The sequence below is a fragment of the Neoarius graeffei genome, chromosome 24 (assembly GCF_027579695.1).
Source record: "Neoarius graeffei isolate fNeoGra1 chromosome 24, fNeoGra1.pri, whole genome shotgun sequence".
Classification (NCBI taxonomy): domain Eukaryota; kingdom Metazoa; phylum Chordata; class Actinopteri; order Siluriformes; family Ariidae; genus Neoarius; species Neoarius graeffei.
The window spans coordinates 31,760,745-31,783,650 of NC_083592.1; the positions used below are offsets into that span (position 1 = coordinate 31,760,745).

The 22,906-nt window shown below is 42.6% G+C and overlaps 1 protein-coding gene across 1 annotated transcript in view; it reads left to right on the plus strand.

Annotated features, from left to right (window-relative positions):
• Positions 1-22,906, plus strand: part of kcnt1b (potassium sodium-activated channel subfamily T member 1b) — a 186,964-nt gene that overhangs the window by 119,593 nt on the left and 44,465 nt on the right. The window contains exons 9-12 of the mRNA XM_060907052.1: positions 1,575-1,669; positions 3,732-3,912; positions 5,901-6,065; positions 16,271-16,407. Of these exons, the coding sequence (XP_060763035.1) occupies positions 1,575-1,669; positions 3,732-3,912; positions 5,901-6,065; positions 16,271-16,407 (578 nt within the window). The remainder of the gene's footprint in view (positions 1-1,574; positions 1,670-3,731; positions 3,913-5,900; positions 6,066-16,270; positions 16,408-22,906) is intronic.

Sequence of the window (22,906 nt, forward strand, 5' to 3'; positions counted from 1 at the left end):
GCACTACTGCTCAGGAAGGTTGGAGATTTCCACCTGGACATTGATGGCTGCTCCATCACCCCATCCCATGAAGTCCGTAACCTGGGTGTCATCTTGGATTCATCACTATCATTCCAGTCTCATATCAAAAAAGTCACTAAATCTGCTTTCTTCCATCTCCGAAACATCTCCAGACTCAGGCCCTTACTTTCAAACACAGTTACAGAGACTCTCACTCATGCTTTTATCTCCTCCCGTCTAGACTATTGCAATGCTATTCTGCTTGGTCTACCCAACAAGGCCATAGACAGACTGCAATATGTCCAGAACTCTGCTGCCAGGATCCTTAGAGGCACTAGGCCCTGGCAGCACATCACCCCCATTCTCAAACAGCTTCACTGGCTCCCCATCAAATCTCGTATCATCTACAAAGTCCTCCTCCTCACTTTCAAGTCCCTTCATGGCCTGGCCCCCCATTACCTCTCTGAGCTTCTCCACCCCTATACTCCCTCAAGATCCCTGCGGTCCTCATCCAAGGGCCAACTGGTCATTCCTCGTTCCAGACTTAAGGCCACCAGTGACAGAGCATTTCATGTAGCTGCTCCATTTCTGTGGAACAAACTACCCAACACCATTCAGCATGCCCCTTCACTGGCAGTGTTTAAGCAACATCTTAAAACACATCTTTTCTTGGAGGCCTTTGGCTGCTAGTTTCCACAAGCACATACACCTACATACGCACCCACACCTACACAGATACCTTGTTAAGCGACCTTGGGTGTTTTGAAAGGCGCTATATAAAACGAAAGTATTATTATTATTATTATATAAATTTATACCATAAACTCTTCACCTCAATCCTACATAACGATTTTTTAAAAACATTATTAATTAAAAATGGTGGGTATATCTCGGTATCTGCAATACAATCAAGTGAAAAAAAAAGTTTTAGTACATGGCTACTTGGAATTGTGACTTGATTGAATCAAGTCACAATTCCAAGTAGCCATGTACTAAAACTTTTTTTTTTTTTGGAGGGGGGTCCCCCCCCCTTAAATCCATGCCAGGGTTTGATTCTGGTCTTCACTTGGTTTTGCCCTGCCTTGGTCTTGGTCTTGACGCGATCTCAACTCCTTAAAGTTTTGGTCTTGTCTCAATCTTGATACACTCTGGTTTTGGTCATGATGGTCTCGGTTTAGGTGGTCTTGACTACAACACTACATTTGTTAGAAAATATAACAGGCAGGGGCAATAAAAATTGTGGAAGTGGTCTTGAATGTAATTTTTTAAATGCACACCTCTATTTCAGAGCCCTTCCGATGAGTCAAAAGTGGTAATTTGGAATGCTGGTGTGAAATAAAACATAACCACTTCTAATTGTCTTATTTACAGTCATAAACTACTCAGTAGTTGCTGAAAGGTAACTGTTACTTATCCAGACCTTTCTAAACTGGAAGTTTTACATAACTGGACCTTGAATACCTTGGTATAGCTTGATTACATCAGTATTATTATGTTTATAGTCCAGATCAGATTCTTGCTAAAGAGTTCTACAATATCAAGAACACTGAGATCAGGCTGTTTCTGTCCTGCAGAATGATCTTCATCGTGCCATCCAGCGCACACACTCTGCCATGTTTAACCAGGTGCTCATCCTCATCTGCACGCTGCTTTGCCTGGTCTTCACTGGGTAAGTGCTATGATCCTCTGCATTACATTCCTCTCAGATAGCACCTTCTCTGTTACATAGTGTAACAGTGGCAAACAACACAGCAGACCCTGAGTGACATTGTACATGCTTTTTTATTGTTTTTGATGACCCTTGGTATGGTACACAGACAGTAACATGAAGTGAAAGAAAAGAAAATAAAGTTTCGTCTTTTCACCTTGTCACTTCTTGGATGGCTCAGTGCTTACAAAGAGAGACACACAGAGAAAAAGAAACACCATATTCATGTTCACGGGGAAACAGGGCTCAGGCATACCATGTGAGTCATTAGCTTGTCTCCCAGACACGTCCCTCACACTGTAGACTTCCGCCAAACTACGCCCCCACTTGCGACACTCAAATCTCTGACGGCAAAGTCACCCATTATTTTTTTCTCTCTTAAATAATATATTGATTGATGTTTACATGAATATTTCATTAGACAAGACACCTTTTTCTGTAAAAGGCACAGTAGCACCTACGCTTATCAAATTGTCCAGAAAACCAGAGTCTATGAATATGCAAATTAGAAAAAGGCCTCAGCTCTATACATGTCCACCCTATTCCCTGTTAAGTCAAGAAACAAGAAGAAAAGAAACATTTTTATTGGCCTTCATTTGCATATTGGAACACGATTACCTTTTGTATTTTATGATGCAATGTCCCTTGCAGTCACTTGCCAAATACTAATGTACATTTTCCATTTTCATATCCCTGTTTCTTTCAAAATAATGTTGAGGATTTTCACTCTTGAACTAATTCCTATACTAATTCAAGCTAGAGGCTAAAGGTGGTGTAGTGGTTAGCACTGTTGCCTCACAGAAAGAAGGTTCTGGGTTTGAGCCCCGTGGCCGGCGAAGGCCTTTCTGTGTGGAGTTTGCATGTTCTCCCCGTGTCTGCATGGGTTTGCTCCGGGTGCTCTGGTTTCCCCCACAGTCCAAAGACATGCAGGTTAGGCTAATTGGTGGCTCTAAATTGACTGTTAGGGTGCATCAGTTGCCCCCTAAAAATTAAAAGTTCCTCCGATCATGATGCATTTTTGTTTTTATGTTCCTTTTGGTAAGAAAACACACTGGGTGAAATATTTTGACAAAATTCAAAAGTTTAATGGTGGCACCAGGAGCTCAAAGTTATGGAAAAAGCTGCTATTTTATGACTTTTATGACAAAATTTCGATCACTTTTCATGAAACATTATGGCACTTTATAGAGTATACCAAATATCTTAGATACACATTTTTAGTGTATATTCTAAATATATTATCAAGCACAGTTTGAGTTTTAGCTGTTCATTGAATCATTGTTCAACTACTTTTAAACAATACAAATGTATTATGAATCACATTAATGCTTCTCAATCCCTTGCAAAGGTTCTTAACATGATCTCTGGGTCACAAGAAATCAATAAATGGAGTCCAACATTGTGATTCAAACCTTACGCGAAAACATAAAATAAGCGTTTTTTGGCAAAAAATGAACCTCATGGTGCCACTGCCACCATTAGACTTTTGAATATGGTCAGCAAATTTTACAGGATGTCTTTATTGGTGAAAAGGAACACCCAAACAAAAATGCATCAGATTTTATGAAAGTGAGGGCAACTGATGCACCCTATTGACCGTAGGTGTGAATGTGAGTGTGAATGGTTATTTGTCTCTGTGTATCAGCCCTGCGATGATCTGGTGACTTGTCCAGGGTGTACCCCGCCTCTCACCCATAGTCAACTGGGATAGGCTCCAGCTTGCCCACAACCCTGCACAGGATAAACGGTTACGGATAATGGATGGATGGATTCAAACTAAGTTATAATAATAATCAGTAATGTTCATTTATTTGATTTCAGCTCATTAATATTGTATTATTTGTTAATCACTTGGAGGTGTTTAACATTTGATTCAAGTATGGTTCTTTTCTTTCTCTGGAAGATATTAAAGTTTTGGATTTTTGCATTTTTACTGCTGACTAAAATTACAAATGTTGATCCACTGATATTATCACTGTAGTTATTTTTAATGGTGAGAATGTTTTGGTTTTGCTTCATTTAGGGCCTGCGGGATTCAACACCTAGAGCGAGCAAGGAATAATCTTTCCCTGTTTGATTCGCTCTATTTCTGCATCGTCACTTTCTCCACTGTGGGCTATGGAGATGTCACACCAAAAATCTGGCCTTCCAAGCTACTGGTGGTCATCATGATATGTGTGGCGCTTGTAGTACTGCCATTACAAGTAAGACCATGTCACATGTTAAAGGGGAATTAAAGGGGACATATTATAAAAAAAACTGACTTTATCAGTGCTTGTGCACATACATTTGGGTATCTGGAGCCTACCAACCCAAAAACTCTGAAATAAGACACCCATTCAGTTTTATTTGGGCTGACTATTTCAGAAAGCATGTGCTTCAAGAAGCCGTTCCGATTTGTCTCCCCTTTCTATGTCAGAAGGGAAGCTTATTATCTTCCCTTCTGACCTCCTCATCTCCACTTATGGCTTGAGACCTGCCTTTGGAAATGAATAAACATGAGAAAAGTTCTATCTGATTGGCTGCCCACAGAAGGGGGTGGGCTGAGCAGTGGCTCATTATCATTTAAAGGAACAGACACTCAGATCAGCCGTTTAGAACAGGGATGTTCAGACAGGGTGAGAAGGGAGCTGTAGTGCTTTATCCTTGTGGTATTTTGATGAAAGCATGCCACAGACATTTCGTTAAGACCTAAGGAAACTGTGTCAACTTGTGGGGAAAAGGGTATAATATGTCACCTTTAAAGCTAGGTAATTGTTCATGTGTTGCCATAACAGTTATTGAGGTATTTCACCTGACATCACAGGGTCACGTGACGCCCCGGTGTCCGCCATTTTGAAGGTCAAGCTAGCTAATGTCAACAACATAGTAGCTAGTATGTTATTGTAGCAATGTTTACGTTCAGTCATTTGGATGACTGTTAAAACCTTTCAGTCTCAAGTTTTTCCTTTACTGTATTTACTAGTTTACTGTAATTATGATCCGGCAGCTATTTACACCGGATCCAGTGTAAATAGCTGCCGGAGCGCGCTCCGGCTTGCTCCCCCTCAAATTAAGCAGCACGCTCCGGCTTGCTCACGGAGTGCTCCGGCCGAGGTTCCGTAGCGCGCTCCGGCTTTCTCCCCCTCAAATTAAGCAGCGCGCTCCGGCTTGCTCCCGGAGTGCTCCGGCCGAGGTTCCGGAGCGCGCTCTGGCTTGCTCCCCCTCAAATTAAGCAGCGTGCTCCGGGAGCAAGCCGGAGCACGCTGCTTAATTTGAGGGGGAGCAAGCCGGAGCACGCTCCGGCAGCTATTTACACTGGATCCGGTGTAAATAGCTGCCGGATCATAATTACAGTAAACTAGTAAATACAGTAAAGGAAAAACTTGAGACTGAAAGGTTTTAACAGTCATCCAAATGACTGAACGTAAACATTGCTACAGTAACATACTAGCTACTATGTTGTTGACATTAGCTAGTGCTAACAGCTAGCTGCTAGTACACTGCTACAACACAGACACCGACCCTAATAATACAGTTCTTGGTCATTGCCTGGTAACAGCAAATTTATAACGTGCCATGTCTCAACAGACTAAGAAGTTATTTCAATGACATTTAATAACATTTTGTTTGTCCTGAGGACCGAAAGTAAATGAAAATGTGAACAAACCTTAGCTGTAATAAGATGGCGACCACCGGCTCCAGGGACGACCCGCTGATGTAGGCATGTTACCCAGCCTGACACAAAATATTTGTAGGCATCCAAACTCTTATACGCTTTCAGATCAACACCTGTGTATGGCGATGGGTTTTTAACGACATAGGTATACAGATCATGTGGGCCGAAGTCAGGTAAAGACGAGGGCTTCATGTACTTCCGTACGTCAGTGAACAATCCTGGTGGAAGCAGGTAAACATCGTTCTCTAAGCCTGCTAACCTCAATTTTTGCAAATACCTCTCCCTCTGCTCGCCCTGTAAATGCCCTACGTCGCTGGATAGTGAAGGTGTTTTCTGCATCTCGCTCCTTTTTCTTTTATGTTTTTCATTTGTCGCCTTCCTCGCATTCAAACTGATTCGAGCCGTGACGTCCAAAATGGCAGTCTAACGATGCATCACATGACTTGGTCACGTGGGTGAAAAACCTCAATACAGTGTAAGTAGGACATTGTGGCTTCATTTGGTGTTGCTGCTTATTGATGTCTTTCTGTACAGTTTGAGGAGCTAGCATATCTGTGGATGGAGAGGCAGAAATCAGGCGGTAACTACAGCAGACATCGAGCTCAGACCGAAAAACACGTGGTGCTTTGTGTCACTTCACTCAAGATTGACCTCCTCATGGACTTCCTCAATGAGTTTTATGCTCATCCCAGACTACAGGTAAATTAGTCAAACCCATAGCTGTCAAGGAAGTTTGAATTTATTTATATAAATTGTGTAGTGTAAGAAACAAGGAGCAGTGAGCATATATCATTAATAATACTGTTTCTAGTAAAAAAAAAAAAAGACATCTATCTTTGTAAGCACAGGTAAATGTATGTTTAAGCTCTCTGTGCACTTTTTATTTGAGCTTTATTTTATATAACATACCTACTGTTCGTCATTTCCATGTAATTCACTAGTGCCATTTTTTTAAGGATCATTATACAGAAAACATGAGCATGACTCTGATCTGTGGCAAGCTGAGCTCTTAAAGACATGTAATTTATTTGGACAGAACGAGTCACTTAATGCAAGTGTTTCAATGAGACAGCAGAGCTCTGTGTCAGTGATCCAGATAAAAGATGTTATTTATGATGCTCCTCTGCACTTATGTGGGATGCTCACTTTTACGTTGCGTAGTTTTGTAGTGTACTTTTAGCCTAATTTGTTTGTAGCTGTCGGATCTGAACAGCCAGTATCTATTATTCTATTATTCTATTCAAAGGCCAAATTTGGGAAGTGAATATAACTGTAGATATCTCGTTTGGTTATATTTGTACATTTGAATTAACTCTTTTAGATGCACTGTAACATTGGCATATTTATTTTCATTTGTTAATCAAAACCAAATTTATGTGGATGTGTGGAACAGCATATAGTATCAGCATTACCATAAGAATGAGAAGAATGTAAGTCTGTGAATGTGAGATTGATTCTAAAAGAGAACAATGGATGGTTTCTGTCTCTTTAATATGTATATTTTCCTTGACAAAATGAAGGTAGTGTACTCTTAAACTCAGTTAAAGCACATTATTATTATTATTATTATTATTATTATTAAGTTTAACTTATACAGGGGACAATCATTAGGGCTTCTGTTTTATCGGAGTTTAGCTTGAGAAAGTTGGCATGCATCCAGAGTTTTAAATCAGAAATACAGCCTGTTAGTTTACTGGGGGGGGGGGGTGTCAGTGGGGGAATGTGAGCTGAGATACAACTGAATATCATCGGCGTAACAATGAAAGTTAAGGCCATGACTACGGATTATCTGGCCGATAGGTAGGATGTAGATTAAGAAGAGGAGGGACACCACATGTAACCGGAGAGAGGGAGGACTTGTGTGGACCAAGTGTGATAAACTGTTGTCTATTAGTGAGATATGACCTGAACCACTGTAAGGCTAGATCAGAGATTCCAATGGAGGAGAGATGAGAAATGAGAACATTGTGATTAACTGTCAGAAAGCATCAGTTTGTACATGTAGATATTAATCTGCTAGGCTCTAGGCCTGCCGCACCTCCACCAATGCCTGTCAGGTTAGCTGCGGGGTCATCAGCCGGAGACCACCATTCCTAGATGTTTCACCCCTTATCCCGGAACATCTACTGTTGGTGGGGCAGTGAACAGAGATGTCTCCCTGACACTTCCCACAGCTAACCTTTCTCAGGAGTTGCCAGATCCCCAAATATTTCAAGTCAAATAAACTTTATTGTCAAATATACTATACATGCTCGACATACAGCACAGATGAAATTTCAGTCCTCTGTGACCCAAGGTGCAAACAGGCAATGCAATAAATAAAAATAGAATAATTGAAAAAACAAACAGTATAAACACTCTAGATAAGAACTAGACATAGACTAAACACTCATAAACAGACAATATAAACAGTAAAAACACTCTAGATAAGAACTAGACAGACTAAACACTCATGAACAAACAATATAAACAGTATAAACACTCTAGATAAGAACTAGACATAGACTAAACACACACACACACACACACACACACATGTAAATTGGTGCAAATAAACAGTCAAGGGCACTTGAGGTATAGCAGGTAAACATGAAATAAGCAGTATAAACAATAAACTAATGGCTGTTAAGGTGAGGTAGTGCGGAATAGTGCAAATGAGCGAGGTAAAGTGAAATGTACAGTCCGTGAGTTCAGTGTGTTAATGAATGTTGAGAGTATGTATGTATGTATGTAAGTGTGTGTGTGTGTGTGTGTGTGTGTGTGTGTGTGTGTGTGTGTGTGTGTACGTATGTGTTGGGGGGGAACTGTGAGGGTGACATGTCAGATGCTGAAGGGGGGGCAGGGGGGACTGCGAGCAGAATCTGTGGCAGGGGGCAGAGGGGGGAGGAGAGGCAGAACAGGGAGGGAGTTGAGCCTCCTGACTGCCTGGTGAAAGAAACTGTTCTTGAGCCTGCTGGTTTTGGCCCGGAGACTCCGCAGTCTCCTCCCCGACGGCAGCAGACTGAAGAGGCTGTGAGATGGGTGGGTGGAGTCACCTGCAATCCTGATGGCTTTGCGGGTGAGGAGGGAGTTATAAATATCCATTAGAGAAGGGAGAGCGACACCAATGATCCTCTCAGCTGCTCTCACGATGCGCTGCAGAGTCTTGCAGCAGGACACGGTGCAGGCGCCATACCACACGGTGATGCAGCTGGTCAGGATGTTCTCGATGATGCCTCTGTAGAATGTGTGCATGATGGGGGCCGGGACTCTTGCTCTCCTCAGTTTGCAGTGTGCAGTCGTGGGTCAGCAGAGTGAAGAGGAGGGGGCTCAGCACACATCCTTGGGGGGCCCCCGTGTTCAATGTGATGGTGCTGGAGGAGTTGCTGCCGACCCGTACAGTCTGTGGTCTCCCCGTCAGGAAGTCCAGCAGCCAGTTGCACAGGGAGGTGTTGAGTCCCAGCTGGTCCAGTTTATGAATGAGCTGCTGAGGAATGATTGTGTTGAATGCTGAGCTAAAGTCTATGAACAGCATTCTGACATACAAGTCTTTTGTCTCCAGGTGGGTGAGGGCTGAGTGGAGGGGAGTGGAGATGGCGTCATCGGTCGAACGGTTGGACTGATATGCAAACTGGAAAGGGTCCAGGGCGGGGGGGAGGGCAGACTTGATATGCCGCATGACTAGCCGCTCGAAGCACTTCGTGAGGATGGGAGTGAGTGTGACAGGGCGGTAGTCATTGAAGCAGGAGGGAGACGGCTTCTTCGGGACCGGGATGATGGTGGTGGCTTTGAGGCACGTGGGGACAACAGCCGGGCTCAACGAGATGTTGAAGATGTCTGTAAAGACATCTGTGAGCTCCTCGGCACAGTCTCTCAGGACACGACCAGGAATGTTATCAGGACCCGGGGCTTTTTGTGCATTTGTCATCCTGAGAGCTCTCCTCACACTGTCAGGGGACAGTGTCAACACCTGGTCGCCGGGAGGTGGTGGGGTCTTCTGTGCCATGGTGCTGTTGTCTGCCTCAAAGCGAGCGAAAAAGTCGTTCAATTGATTCAGCAGAGACGTGGAGTTGTCACAGGTCTGCGGTGAGGGCTTGTAGTCTGTGATGGTCTGAATCCCCCGCCACAGGTTCCTGGTGTCTCTGCTGTCATTGAAATAGTCAGCAATGTACCTGGAATACTGTCTCTTGGCCACCCTGATGCCTCGTGATAGGTTGGCCCTAGCTGTCCTCAGGCCCACCTCGTCCCCAGCTCTGAAGGTAGTGTTCTGAGCCCACAGGAGCCTGTGGACTTCCCCTGTCAGCCATGGCTTCTGATTGGCCTGAATGGAGATGGTTCTGGTGACCATAACATCATCCATGCTCTTCCTCATGTAGGCAGTGACGGTCCCCATGTACTCCTGTAGATCTGTGATGTTGTTGTAGGTGGCCGCCTGTCTGAACATGCTCCAGTCAGTGGTGGAAAAACAGTCCTGGAGTGCCTCTGAGAACCCCTCTGGCCACACACGTATCTGCTTTGTAGCTGGCTTGGTGACTTTAACCAGCGGCCTGTATGCTGGTGTAACCCGCACGACGAGGGAAACAACCTGTGCTTGTGCGGGAACAGTCTAACTCCAACTCTAGGTTCTAAGGAGACTGGTTTAGGTTATGGCTAGACCACAGTCAATTACTCACCCCAAGCAACACACAGCACTCACTGATGTCAGAATAATAATACAATAAATATTTATTCACACAATAAATTAGTTCATTCAAGGGAAAGTCATTAAATTTATACAATAAATAATATTTAGTGCAATAAGGTGCAAGTAAGATCTATCAGTGTGAAACGTGGATAGTAAAAGTGTCAGTCAGAAGAATAATACGCTAAGTTTTGTGCAAATCACTGAAATCCTATTAAATATATGTTAGATATATATATATTAAAAATAGATAAGATACTCAATATATTTAATATATTTTAGTCCTATTTGATATCTAAGCCTACTTAAACTAACTGTATTCAATACATCTAAATTAACACAGTTTCGTGGGACCGGTTGCCATAACTCGGTTAAGTAAATCCAATGTTTTATTTTTTTGAGTGAGGGATTCATCCAGCCTGCTCCACTCCCCAACTTTGCTCAATTTTGTCCATTTGATCCTGCTTTTCTGCACAGGGTTCTTTGGGCTTCTGGTATTTCGGCTCAACAGGACACTCGGGTCACTTACAGTGTCTTGCAAAAGTATTCATCCCCCTTTGTGTTTGTCCTGTTTTGTTGCATTACAAGATGGAATTAAAATGGATTTTTGGAAGGTTAGCACCATTTAATTTACACAACATGCCTACCACTTTAAAGGCACATTGTTGTTTTATTGTGACACAAACAATAATTAAGATGAAAAAAACAGAAATCTGGAGTGTGCATAGGTATTCATCCCCTTTTATATGCATAGGGATGAGATCATTGTGAGGAATTCATTAAATTTGGACAAGAAGCGAGCAGGAGGGCGATAGACAAACAACAACAGCAGAGGAGGGGAAGAGGCAACCTTTAACGCAACAACATTCAAAGGACATAACATTGAATAATGAGAGTACACATTAGCCAATTAGGGCCAGAGAGATACCTTTAATTAATTATAACGATTGCACTGCATTCACTTGCCCAGATGTAAAATACAGTACAACCCCGATTCCAAAAAAGTTGGGACAAAGTACAAATTGTAAATAAAAATGGAATGCAATGATGTGGAAGTTTCAAAATTCCATATTTTATTCAGAATAGAACATAGATGACATATCAAATGTTTAAACTGAGAAAATGTATCATTTAAAGAGAAAAATTAGGTGATTTTAAATTTCATGACAACACATCTCAAAAAAGTTGGGACAAGGCCATGTTTACCACTGTGAGACATCCCCTTTTCTCTTTACAACAGTCTGTAAACGTCTGGGGACTGAGGAGACAAGTTGCTCAAGTTTAGGGATAGGAATGTTAACCCATTAGGATTCTAGTTGCTCAACTGTCTTAGGTCTTTTTTGTCGTATCTTGTTTTATGATGCGCCAAATGTTTTCTGTGGGTGAAAGATCTGGACTGCAGGCTGGCCAGTTCAGTACCCGGAACCCTTCTTCTACGCAGCCATGATGCTGTAATTGATGCAGTATATGGTTTGGCATTGTCATGTTGGAAAATGCAAAGTCTTCCCTGAAAGAGACGTCATCTGGATGGGAGCATATGTTGCTCTAGAACCTGGATATACCTTTCAGCATCGATGGTGTCTTTCCAGATGTGTAAGCTGCCCATGCCACACGCACTAATGCAACCCCATACCATCAGAGATGCAGGCTTCTGAACTGAGCGCTGATAACAACTTGGGTTGTCCTTCTCCTCTTTAGTCCGAATGACACGGCGTCCCTGATTTCCATAAAGAACTTCAAATTTTGATTCGTCTGACCACAGAACAGTTTTCCACTTTGCCACAGTCCATTTTAAATGAGCCTTGGCCCAGAGAAGACGTCTGCGCTTCTGGATCATGTTTAGATACGGCTTCTTCTTTGAACTATAGAGTTTTAGCTGGCAACGGCGGATGGCACGGTGAATTGTGTTCACAGATAATGTTCTCTGGAAATATTCCTGAGCCCATTTTGTGATTTCCAATACAGAAGCGTGCCTGTATGTGATGCAGTGCCGTCTAAGGGCCCAAAGATCACCGGCACCCAGTATGGTTTTCCGGCCTTGACCCTTACGCACAGACATTCTTCCAGATTCTCTGAATCTTTTGATGATATTATGCACTGTAAATGATGATATGTTCAAACTCTTTGCAATTTTACACTGTCAGACTCCTTTCTTATATTGCTCCAATATTTGTCGGCGCAGAATTAGGGGGATTGGTGATCCTCTTCCCATCTTTACTTCTGAGAGCCGCTGCCACTCCAAGATGCTCTTTTAATACCCAGTCATGTTAATAACCTATTGCCAGTTGACCTAATGAGTTGCAATTTGGTCCTCCAGCTGTTCCTTTTTTGTACCTTTAACTTTTCCAGCCTCTTATTGCCCTGTCCCAACTTTTTTGAGATGTGTTGCTGTCATGAAATTTCAAATGAGCCAATATTTGGCATGAAATTTCAAAATGTCTCACTTTCGACATTTGATATGTTGTCTATGTTCTATTGTGAATACAATATCAGTTTTTGAGATTTGTAAATTATTGCATTCCATTTTTATTTACAATTTGTACTTTGTCCCAACTTTTTTGGAATCGGGGTTATATTAGAAGTAAGATAATCAAAGTTCTGAGACATCCCCTTGATGGTGCCACCCCAGTGACAAGCTGTTTTACAATTTAGTAGAGTGTGGTAGCAAGTGGCAAATTTTAGTTCAGCTTATTTGTTAATACATACTAACATATTTTAGCAAGTCTTAAATGATGCACATCATACTGCAGGTGTCTGTGTTGGACAGAATGAGAGAATTTGTCTCATCTCATCTCATTATCTCTAGCCGCTTTATCCTTCTACAGGGTCGCAGGCAAGCTGGAGCCTATCCCAGCTGACTACGGGCGAAAGGCGGGGTACACCCTGGACAAGTCGCCAGGTCATCACAGGGCTGACACATAGACACAGACAACCATTCACACCTACGGTCAATTTAGAGTCACCAGTTAACCTAACCTGCATGTCTTTGGACTGTGGGGGAAACCGGAGCACCCGGAGGAAACCCACGCGGACACGGGGAGAACATGCAAACTCCGCACAGAAAGGCCCTCGCCGGCCCCGGGGCTCGAACCCAGGACCTTCTTGCTGTGAGGCAACAGCGCTAACCACTACACCACCGTGCCGCCCGAGAGAATTTGTGTTTGTGATTATCCTCGTTAACAATTTTAGGTTCTCAGAACATTTTCTGAATGTTATGGTTCTGTGAGTTCTTAGGCTGTTGTGCTTTTAATTCACTAATTTGAGTTGTCCAATTTATAAAGTTGTACAATTTATAAATTTATGGTCAATTCTTAATTCAAGTTGCTTTCCTGTAAAGAAAGTGTACCCTCCTTTAAAGGATATACTATATAAAATTCAGGCCTTGAGATAAGCAATGTCTCTGGATAAGATGTTGTGTCTTCTCGTTTCCTCTGTACAGAAATCTTTTCGTGGACTTTACAGGAATGATACAATTAATTAATTAATAGTGGCATATTTATATAGTTAATATTGACATTAAATGGTATCACATAGGGCGGCACGGTGGTGTAGTGGTTAGCGCTGTCGCCTCACAGCAAGAAGGTCCTGGGTTTGAGCCCCGGGGCCGGCGAGGGCCTTTCTGTGTGGAGTTTGCATGTTCTCCCCGTGTCCGCGTGGGTTTCCTCCGGGTGCTCCGGTTTCCCCCACAGTCCAAAGACATGCAGGTTAGGTTAACTGGTGACTCTAAATTGACCGTAGGTGTGAATGGTTGTCTGTGTCTATGTGTCAGCCCTGTGATGACCTGGCGACTTGTCCAGGGTGTACCCCGCCTTTCGCCCATAGTCAGCTGGGATAGGCTCCAGCTTGCCTGCGACCCTGTAGAAGGATAAAGCGGCTAGAGATAATGGATGGATGGAATGGAATGGTATCACATACAGAGTATGCCCAAAGCCTGAATTTCAGAGTGAAATATTGTGGTTATTATAATGTCAGACTGATAAATGTTGGAAAATGTGTTGGTAATAACTCATGCATTAATCCCTGCATGTATTTTCAACTAAAATATGTTACTTTCGAATGCATGTCATATCCTATCTATTCCCACAAGTCGCCTCAGTCTGACTGGAAAATCCTGCTTCGGCAGAACGTTGATATTTCCTGTAGACTATCATTTTGTGATGAAGTTCTCACTATGATTGTGTAAGTCAACTCTGAATTCATCCCTTATGGAATGCTCTCACAATGTTCGCTGGGTTTCTGTTATTCCAGGGTCAGTTCAAATAGTGATTATCTCATCTCATTCATCTCATTATCTCTAGCCGCTTTATCCTGTTCTACAGGGTCGCAGGCAATCCCAGCTGACTACAGGCGAAAGGCGGGGTACACCCTGGACGAGTCGCCAGGTCATCACAGGGCTGACACATAGACACAGACAACCATTCACACACTCATTCACACCTACGGTCAATTTAGAGTCACCAGTTAACCTAACCTGCATGTCTTTGGACCAGGGCAGGAATTTCACGAGGGCCATGGCCCTCGTGCCCTCTCAATTTGGCCTTGTGCCCTTGGAAAAAAAATATCTGCTGTAAGGCCACAGTGGCCTTGATGCCCTGCAGTTTTGTAGTCTGCCTCGTGACTGCCAACAGGCTTTAACATCACCTGCATCTATTGAGAAAAAATACGTCTTTTGATGACATTCTGGATTCTTATTAAGCAACTCATCAGTGGTGGATCGGACTCGAGCCTGGCATGATCCGCTCCGTTGTGCTATAATGACACCAATCTATCACCAGCCAACCAGGAGACTTAATCAAACGCATCCCCCGCCCACTTGTGTCCGTGTCTGAGACGTTGAATTTTCACAGAAGGAGGGAAGAAGTTGACTGAGGTAAGACTGTGTGATAAATTAACGAACGAATAAGATAGGAATTCCAACATGTAGGGCTTAAGTTTGTTACCGTTAAATAAGCATTGCTTGTATAGTAACGTTATGTCGTTACAATGTTGAACCACTTTTAACGTGCCGAGTACCGACTGTAGCTGGTAACAAATGCTAATTAGCTTGCTGTCAAGTTTTTCCTTTGTCGAGCTTTAAGCGTAAGGTCATGGATGTTACTACTGCTTGTTCCTGCCGTAATATGATACGTGATATGTGCTGTTGTCTGTTCATAGCCACTTTTTTAATCTGTGCAGTTAGCATTATTTTGTTACTAGTATTGTATGTTTCTTTTGAACTTTCGGGTTAACAATGTAATAGTGTTGCAGTGTTCTGCAAATTTGCAATTTAATATTTCATATCTTGAGACATTAAAGTGCTATTTTAAAAAATAAAAGGTCAGAAATGTTTTCTTTGTCGTCTATTTAGTTCATTTTATTTCCTCAATTTTCCTTGATTGAGATATCGGTCTGGGCTCTTATGGGTTAATCAGTAGCCTGCATGCTAGTATATGTTCCATTTACAGTCAAACATTTTGATGTACTCCAGGCTCAATTTTGATTAATCAAAAATCTGCATAGTAGTACAGTCTGAAGATGCTCTTGCACATTCGGTGTCAATTGAACAAAAATTATGGGAGGATATAGGTTTAATAAGTTTTACAATTTTTGAAGTGAGTGATGGATTGATAAGTTTAGATGTGTTCAATATTTTCTTATCTTCAGACATAATAGTGTAGGAGATGTTTCTTTACCTGCTTGATAGTTTCGACTGAGACTCCAGTCTTCCTCAGAAGAGTCATTAGTCCTTAAATTAAATTCATTATAGATGTGAACTTAAAATCATTGTTTTATCTTATGGCCTTAGTGCCCTGGCTTTTGGCCTTCGTGCCCTCAAAAAATTGACAGCACAAAAGGCTAAGTGGCCTTGCCCCTAAAATGACGAAATTCCAGGCCTACTTTGGGGGAAACCGGAGCACACCCACAACATGCAAACTCCACACAGAAAGGCCTTTGCCGGCCACGGGGCTTGAATCCGGACCTTCTTGCTGTGAGGCGACAGCGCTAAGCACTACGCCACCGTGCCGCCCAGTAGTGATTATTCTTCTATTTAATTTCCCATTTTTTATATGGACTGGGCATTTAGGCATGTGCCTAAAGGTTTGTTAATCAATTAGATTATTAGCAGATTGGATGTGAATGATATCTAAATAATGTATGTACTGTAAACTCTCCCTCAGATGTGAATCTGTATTCTTATAGCTAGTTACTTCTGTAGGGCCCTTAAACAGTACCTGAACATGCATTTGTTTTTGTTTTTTTACAGGATTACTACGTGGTCATCCTCTGCCCCACAGAGATGGATATCCAAGTGCGGCGAGTGCTGCAGATTCCTCTGTGGTCTCAGAGAGTCATCTACCTGCAGGGCTCTGCACTGAAGGACCAGGATCTCATGAGAGCCAAGTGAGACTCACTGCTCTTTTTCCATATAAATTAATCCAAATTTTGCAATTTTTATGCCTCCGCCACCATAAGGCACAGGAGGCATTATGTTCTCGGATTGTCTGTCTGTCCGTGCGTGCGTGCGTCTGTGCGTGCGTCCATCCTGAAACCTTATGAACGCGATATCTCAAAGGCTAATGAAAGGAATTTCACCAAACTTTCACCATTTGTGCACTTTGGGACAAACATGAACTCATTAGATTTTGAGATCAAAAGGTCTAAGGTCAAGGTCACTGTGAGGTCAAATGTCTGTCCGAAAACCTTGTGAACACAGTATCTCCAAGGCTAATACAAGTTATTTCACCAAGTCAAGATTACTGTGAGGTCAAATGTCCATCCCCAAATCACAACTTAATAAGGCGTGTAGTCTACCGGGCGGAGGCATCCCCATCGACGCTGTTGGCGTCGAGTTCTATCTAGTTCCAAATAAAATACTTTTGGCGTCAAACTTTAAACATATAATCAGTGCCATGTAAATTACATGCTTCTAAAATTAACTAATTTTTGTCAAATTTGTGATGGGTAAATCTTGTAATTCTAAGGTTTTTATTTTTTAATGCAGGTGTGAATCAAAGCATCCATTTTGAATGTTTGTTTTGAATGTTGTATCGACGTTTTTGAGGTTACTTATCATTTAGCCCAGCTCTAGGCTTCAGATTTTGTTTGTAGAGTTTGAAATGCAGGTGGAAGCAAATATCTGAAAAACTCATTTAGCCAGTGCATCACTAAAGAATATTAAATTAAACTCCATTTTAGGAACCGCAAGTTTCTTCAATTTTAACTTCATGATTAAAAAACCATGGGCGGCATGGTGGTGTAGTGGTTAGCGCTGTCGCCTCACAGCAAGAAGGTCCTGGGTTCGAGCCCCGGGGCTGGCGAGGGCCTTTCTGTGTGGAGTTTGCATGTTCTCCGCGTGGGTTTCCTCCGGGTGCTCCGGTTTCCCCCACAGTCCAAAGACATGCAGGTTAGGTTAACTGGTGACTCTAAATTGACCGTAGGTGTGAATGTGAATAGTTGTCTGTGTCTATGTGTCAGCCCTGTGATGACCTGGCGACTTGTCCAGGGTGTACCCCACCTTTCGCCCGTGGTCAGCTGGGATAGGCTCCAGCTTGCCTGCGACCCTGTAGAACAGGATAAAGCGGCTAGAGATAATGAGATGAGATTAAAAAACCAAGGGTCTGACGTCTGATCATTTGTTTGAAGTATTACGTGATGTCTGCTGAAAGTCTCCGGTTTGATGATTTGGAGTGCTTGCTGAACATTCACTTGACAAAAGCTGAGATATTTACATTCACTTAAAAGTTATTATTAGCCTCACTTCTAATATATGTCTTACCATTCCATGGCTTTTTGCTCATTTAGCAGCTAAGCTGGATAAGGACACATTGTTTCTAAAAATCAAGTGTTTCCATTCAGGGTGTTTATGTAAACTCTTCATTTGTGACCTCCGTCTGAGTGCCAATTTGACAGTTTGGAAAATGAAAAATGTGAGTCTGATAAGTATCTGCAAATGGATGATATGGACTGTGTCCAGACTGTGTTGGAAAGGCTATTACAGGTAGTGCAAGTAGAGCTCTAGTGTTCTTGTTCTTTTACAGTAGCTATAGCAAAAACGGTTACTTAATTTACTGCAGGAGTTTATCCAGGGCAGCACGGTGGTGTAGTGGTTAGCGCTGTCGCCTCACAGCAAGAAGGTCCGGGTTCGAGCCCCGTGGCCGGCGAGGGCCTTTCTGTGTGGAGTTTGCATGTTCTCCCCGTGTCCGTGTGGGTTTCCTCCGGGTGCTCCGGTTTCCCCCACAGTCCAAAGACATGCAGGTTAGGTTAACTGGTGACTCTAAATTGACCGTAGGTGTGAATGTGAATGGTTGTCTGTGTCTATGTGTCAGCCCTGTGATGACCTGGCGACTTGTCCAGGGTGTACCCCGCCTTTCACCCGTAGTCAGCTGGGATAGGCTCCAGCTTGCCTGCGACCCTGTAGAACAGGATAAAGCGGCTACAGATAATGAGATGAGATGAGTTTATCCACTCCAACTTACAATTGGGTGGGTCAAACTCTGTGGCAACAGTTTGGGGAAGAACCACATATGGATGTGATGGTCAGGTTTCCACAAAAAAAATAAAATACACTATACCTGTTTGGAAAATCTCTGTTCATGTTCTCTGTTCATTCCTTGTCTACTCTACCAAACCAGACTTTTATCATGTCGCCATAGAGCAGAGGTATTCGACTACAGTTTTTAAAGGTTCAGCTGCGTAGAGTTCCTTGCTTACAAAAAGCCACATAAGCAACTCATAGTGCTGAATAGTGACACTGGCTACCATTTAATGCTTAACTATTAATGATTATGTTATGGCTATTAATGAAAGAATTTGAACTAGTGATGTTTTGTTTTGTAGTCGGGCTTCACGTTACCACTTTTAGCACCGTAAACACTACACAGCTGAGACACATCTAAAATGATCTCTGTCCAATCGTCTTTAGACATCTACTTTTATTTTTGACTTTTTTAAACAAGCCATGCTGCCTGTTCACTTATCAGACTAGAGAAGGTACACTTTAAAAAGTGATTTATTGTTTTAACTTAATGTGAGTAATCTGTTTACCTTAAAATTTTGAGTTCATTGAAACTCGTGTAGTAATTTAGCACCATGCAACTTGATTGCCTCATTGTGCTAAATTACTATATGAAGTTCAATGAACTCAAATTTTTAAAGCAGCCAAGTTACTCACAGGTTTAAATTCAAATAACAAATAATTTTTTACATTGTAAATACATACCTGTTGACTTAACCATAAAGGAAATATGTCTGGAGATAGTTGATGTGCTGAATCCCCAAGAAAGTCTCACTATACGTTTCCTTTTCTCCTTTTACCATCAGGGTTGTCTTTGTAATCTACAAATAACCATTTTTCAAACTGATATATTGATATGAAACATCAAAATATAATCTCAACAGATAAACAGAAGCTGTCTGTGTGAGCGCTGCGCACTGTATTGTACCCGTACATGTGTGCTGCAGGCTTTCAGTTATGACTTGCTGTCACAGTTTAATTTACATTTCAGCAGTACTGTGAGTGTGTCAGTCCCCAGTATTCTTCCGTTGGCCTGTATTTTAATGTTGAACATCCCTGATGGTAGTGTTGTAGTACTTCAGATCAGTATTTTTGAAGGAGTCGGTCTTGTCTCGGTTTCAGACATAGAGGACTTGGGATTTTATTTCAAGACCGGTCAGGACCAAAAGTAAAACATGGAAAAACATGGAAAAGTAGTGCTGAATAATGATGGTTAAATTAATTTCACTTCTTAGTGTTTGTTTGTATGTGGTTGTTTTTACACGAATGTGGATCTTTCAGATGAATTTGAGACGTGCCTATGGTTGGATGTTGCACATTTTATTGTGTGTTATGCAGTGTGGGATTCGCACCGGTCTGGCCCTGGTCTTGACTTGGTCTCACCCTGCCTTGGTATTAGCCTTGACTTGGTCTCAACCCCTCAAAGTCTTGGTCTTATCTCAGGCTCGATACACTCTGGTCTTGGTCATGACTTGGTCTTGGTTTAGGTGGTCTTGACTACATCACAGCCTGATGGTGCAGTCTTTACATCACATCTATACAAATTGCATATTGTTTCCCCAGTTTTGACTTCTCTATGCACTCAAGCTTGTTTGTCACATATCTGGTCTGTTTTGCTGCTGGTTGCTTAATAGCATCAATTGCTGGAGGTTTATTATGTGCCCAAAAGGAGTTTTAACGCAACAGCTGGAATTGGTCAGTTCCACAGGGTAAAGCTAATGCTTTAAGTTAAAAAAAAAAGGTTAGATTTGTATTCACAACTGTGACACTAAAACAAAGGCAAAGAAAAGAAAACCTGAGTCTCATGGGAAAAACTGGGTACACTACAAAATTTGACATTTAGGCAAATAAAGTGAAAATCTATGAACGTCTGTACCCCTACCCTTTCTGAACTAATAGTGCGCACATGTAGCTCGTTTCTGATCTGATCATTTACATAAATACATGTGATTGGATAAAACTTTTGCTAAGGAATTCATCCATCCATTATCTGTAGCCGCTTATCCTGTGCAGGGTCACAGGCAACCTGGAGCCTCTTCCAGCTGACTGTGGGCAAGAGGTGGGGTACATCCTGGACAAGTCGCCAGGTCATTGCAGGGCTGACACAAAGAAACAAACAACCATTCACACTCACTCCTACGGTCAATTTAGAGCCACCAATTAGCCTAACCTGCCTGTCTTTGGACTGTGGGGGAAACCGGAGCACCCGGAGGAAACCCACGCAGAAATGGGGAGAACATGCAAACTCCACACAGAAAGGCCCCCGTCAGCCACTGGGCTCAAACCTAGAACCTTCTTGCTGTGAGGCAACAGTGCTAACCACTACACCACCGTGCCGCCCCTAAGGAATTCAGAGAACATACAAATTGAAACAGACTTGGAAAAATTGGTGAAGGAAAACTAATGACTAGTAAACAAATCTTCAAATACTCTGTCAGATTAAATGTAATGAGAATATCAGAGAATTAGTGTCAAAACATGAGTCTGTTTATCAGTTCATTTCACTGAATCCATGAAGCAATTGTATTTCTGCCAGTATAATACATGTACCCTTTCCCCAAAGCCCAAAAGCCATTTCCTTTTGTCTGAGCATGAAGAATTCCCGTTGACTTGCATGCTGTAAGTTTTGGAAAGTAAGAAACCTTTCCTGAGTATAATCAGTACATTACATCAGGACTGGTAACAAATCTACATAGATCCTGTTGCTGTCCTTATGGATGAAGTGAGAATGCTGTTGCTGGAGATTGTCTCCATACTTTTCAATAACAATTAATCTCGAAACTGCCCCTTTTTTGACAGCTTCTGCATTAAATTAGATACAGCAGAGTGTACAGCTGTGTCACGCCGATTCCTCTCAAGGCTCAGGAGATAAAATGGATGTGAGATTCTCTCCCTCTATAGGAGGTTACATTTTTATCACTCTGACACTCCTGTGTCATTGGACTTGGTCGAGATTTTCACATTATGAGCAAATAGTGATACTGAATGACTCTCTGATTATTACTAAGTATTATCTGAACAGGCCCTGTGATGACCTGGCGACTTGTCCAGGGTGTACCCCGCCTTTCGCCCATAGTCAGCTGGGATAGGCTCCAGCTTGCCTGCGACCCTGTAGAACAGGATAAAGCGGCTAGAGATAATGAGATGAGATGAGATTATCTGAACAGATGAATGATTATACCACAATGCTTTTGAATTCTCAAATCTGATTGGTCAGAATGTGTTAATTCATTATCTGTAACAACACAGCTCAGACAGTAGTTCTGGCTACAAGGCAAATCACAAGTTAATATTAATGTTCAGGTTAGAGAAGCAGGCAGCACGGTGGTGTAGTGGTTAGCGCTGTCGCCTCACAGCAAGAAGGTCCGGATTCGAGCCCCGTGGCCGGCGAGGGCCTTTCTGTGTGGAGTTTGCATGTTCTCCCCGTATCCGCGTGGGTTTCCTCCTTGGACTCCGGTTTCCCCCACAGTCCAAAGACATGCAGGTTAGGTTAACTGGTGACTCTAAATTGACCGTAGGTGTGAATGTGAGTGTGAATGGTTGTCTGTGTCTATGTGTCAGCCCTGTGATGACCTGGCGACTTGTCCAGGGTGTACCCCGCCTTTCGCCTGTAGTCAGCTGGGATAGGCTCCACCTTGCCTGCGACCCTGTAGAACAGGATAAAGCGGCTAGAGATAATGAGATGAGATGAGGTTAGAGAAGCAACCTTGGGCCCAAAGGGTTGCTGGTTTAATTCCCAGGACCAGCAAGAAAAATGTGAGGGGAGTTGAGTGAATGAATAGCACTTTTCCCTCCCTTTGTATCATGGCTGAAGTGCCCTTGAACAAGGCACCGAACCCCCAACTGCTCCCTGGGTGCTGTAGCATAGCTGCCCACTGCTCTGGGTATTTGTGTGTGTTCACTGCTTCAGATGGGTTAAATGCAGAGGAGGAATTTCACTGTGCTTGTGTACATGTGACAAACAAAGGCTTCTTCTTATTCTTTCTACAGAAACAATTTATACATGGAGGAAGCTACAGATAAATGGATTTAAAAACGTGCAATTGCTGATATGGTGACGTTTTCTGTGAGATTTCTAAGAAGTCCCCAGTGTCAGCACTTTGGAATAGGAAGAGATCAAGCAGTGCCTTTAGGCTTTCTGACAAGGCAAAATTTTCAAAGCAGAGATTTCTCTGTAAAGTGGTGTGGCATGGTGGTGCAGTGGTTAGCACTGTCACCTCACAGCAAGAAGGTTCTGGGTTTGAGCCCAGGGGCTGGCAGGGGCTTTTCCGTAGCAGGAAGGGCATCTGGCATAAAACTATGCTCCAATTAATATGATATGTGGATCAATAGCTTTTCCTTGCCACCGTCGCCTCAGACTTGCTCATTAGGGATGAATTTAAAAAT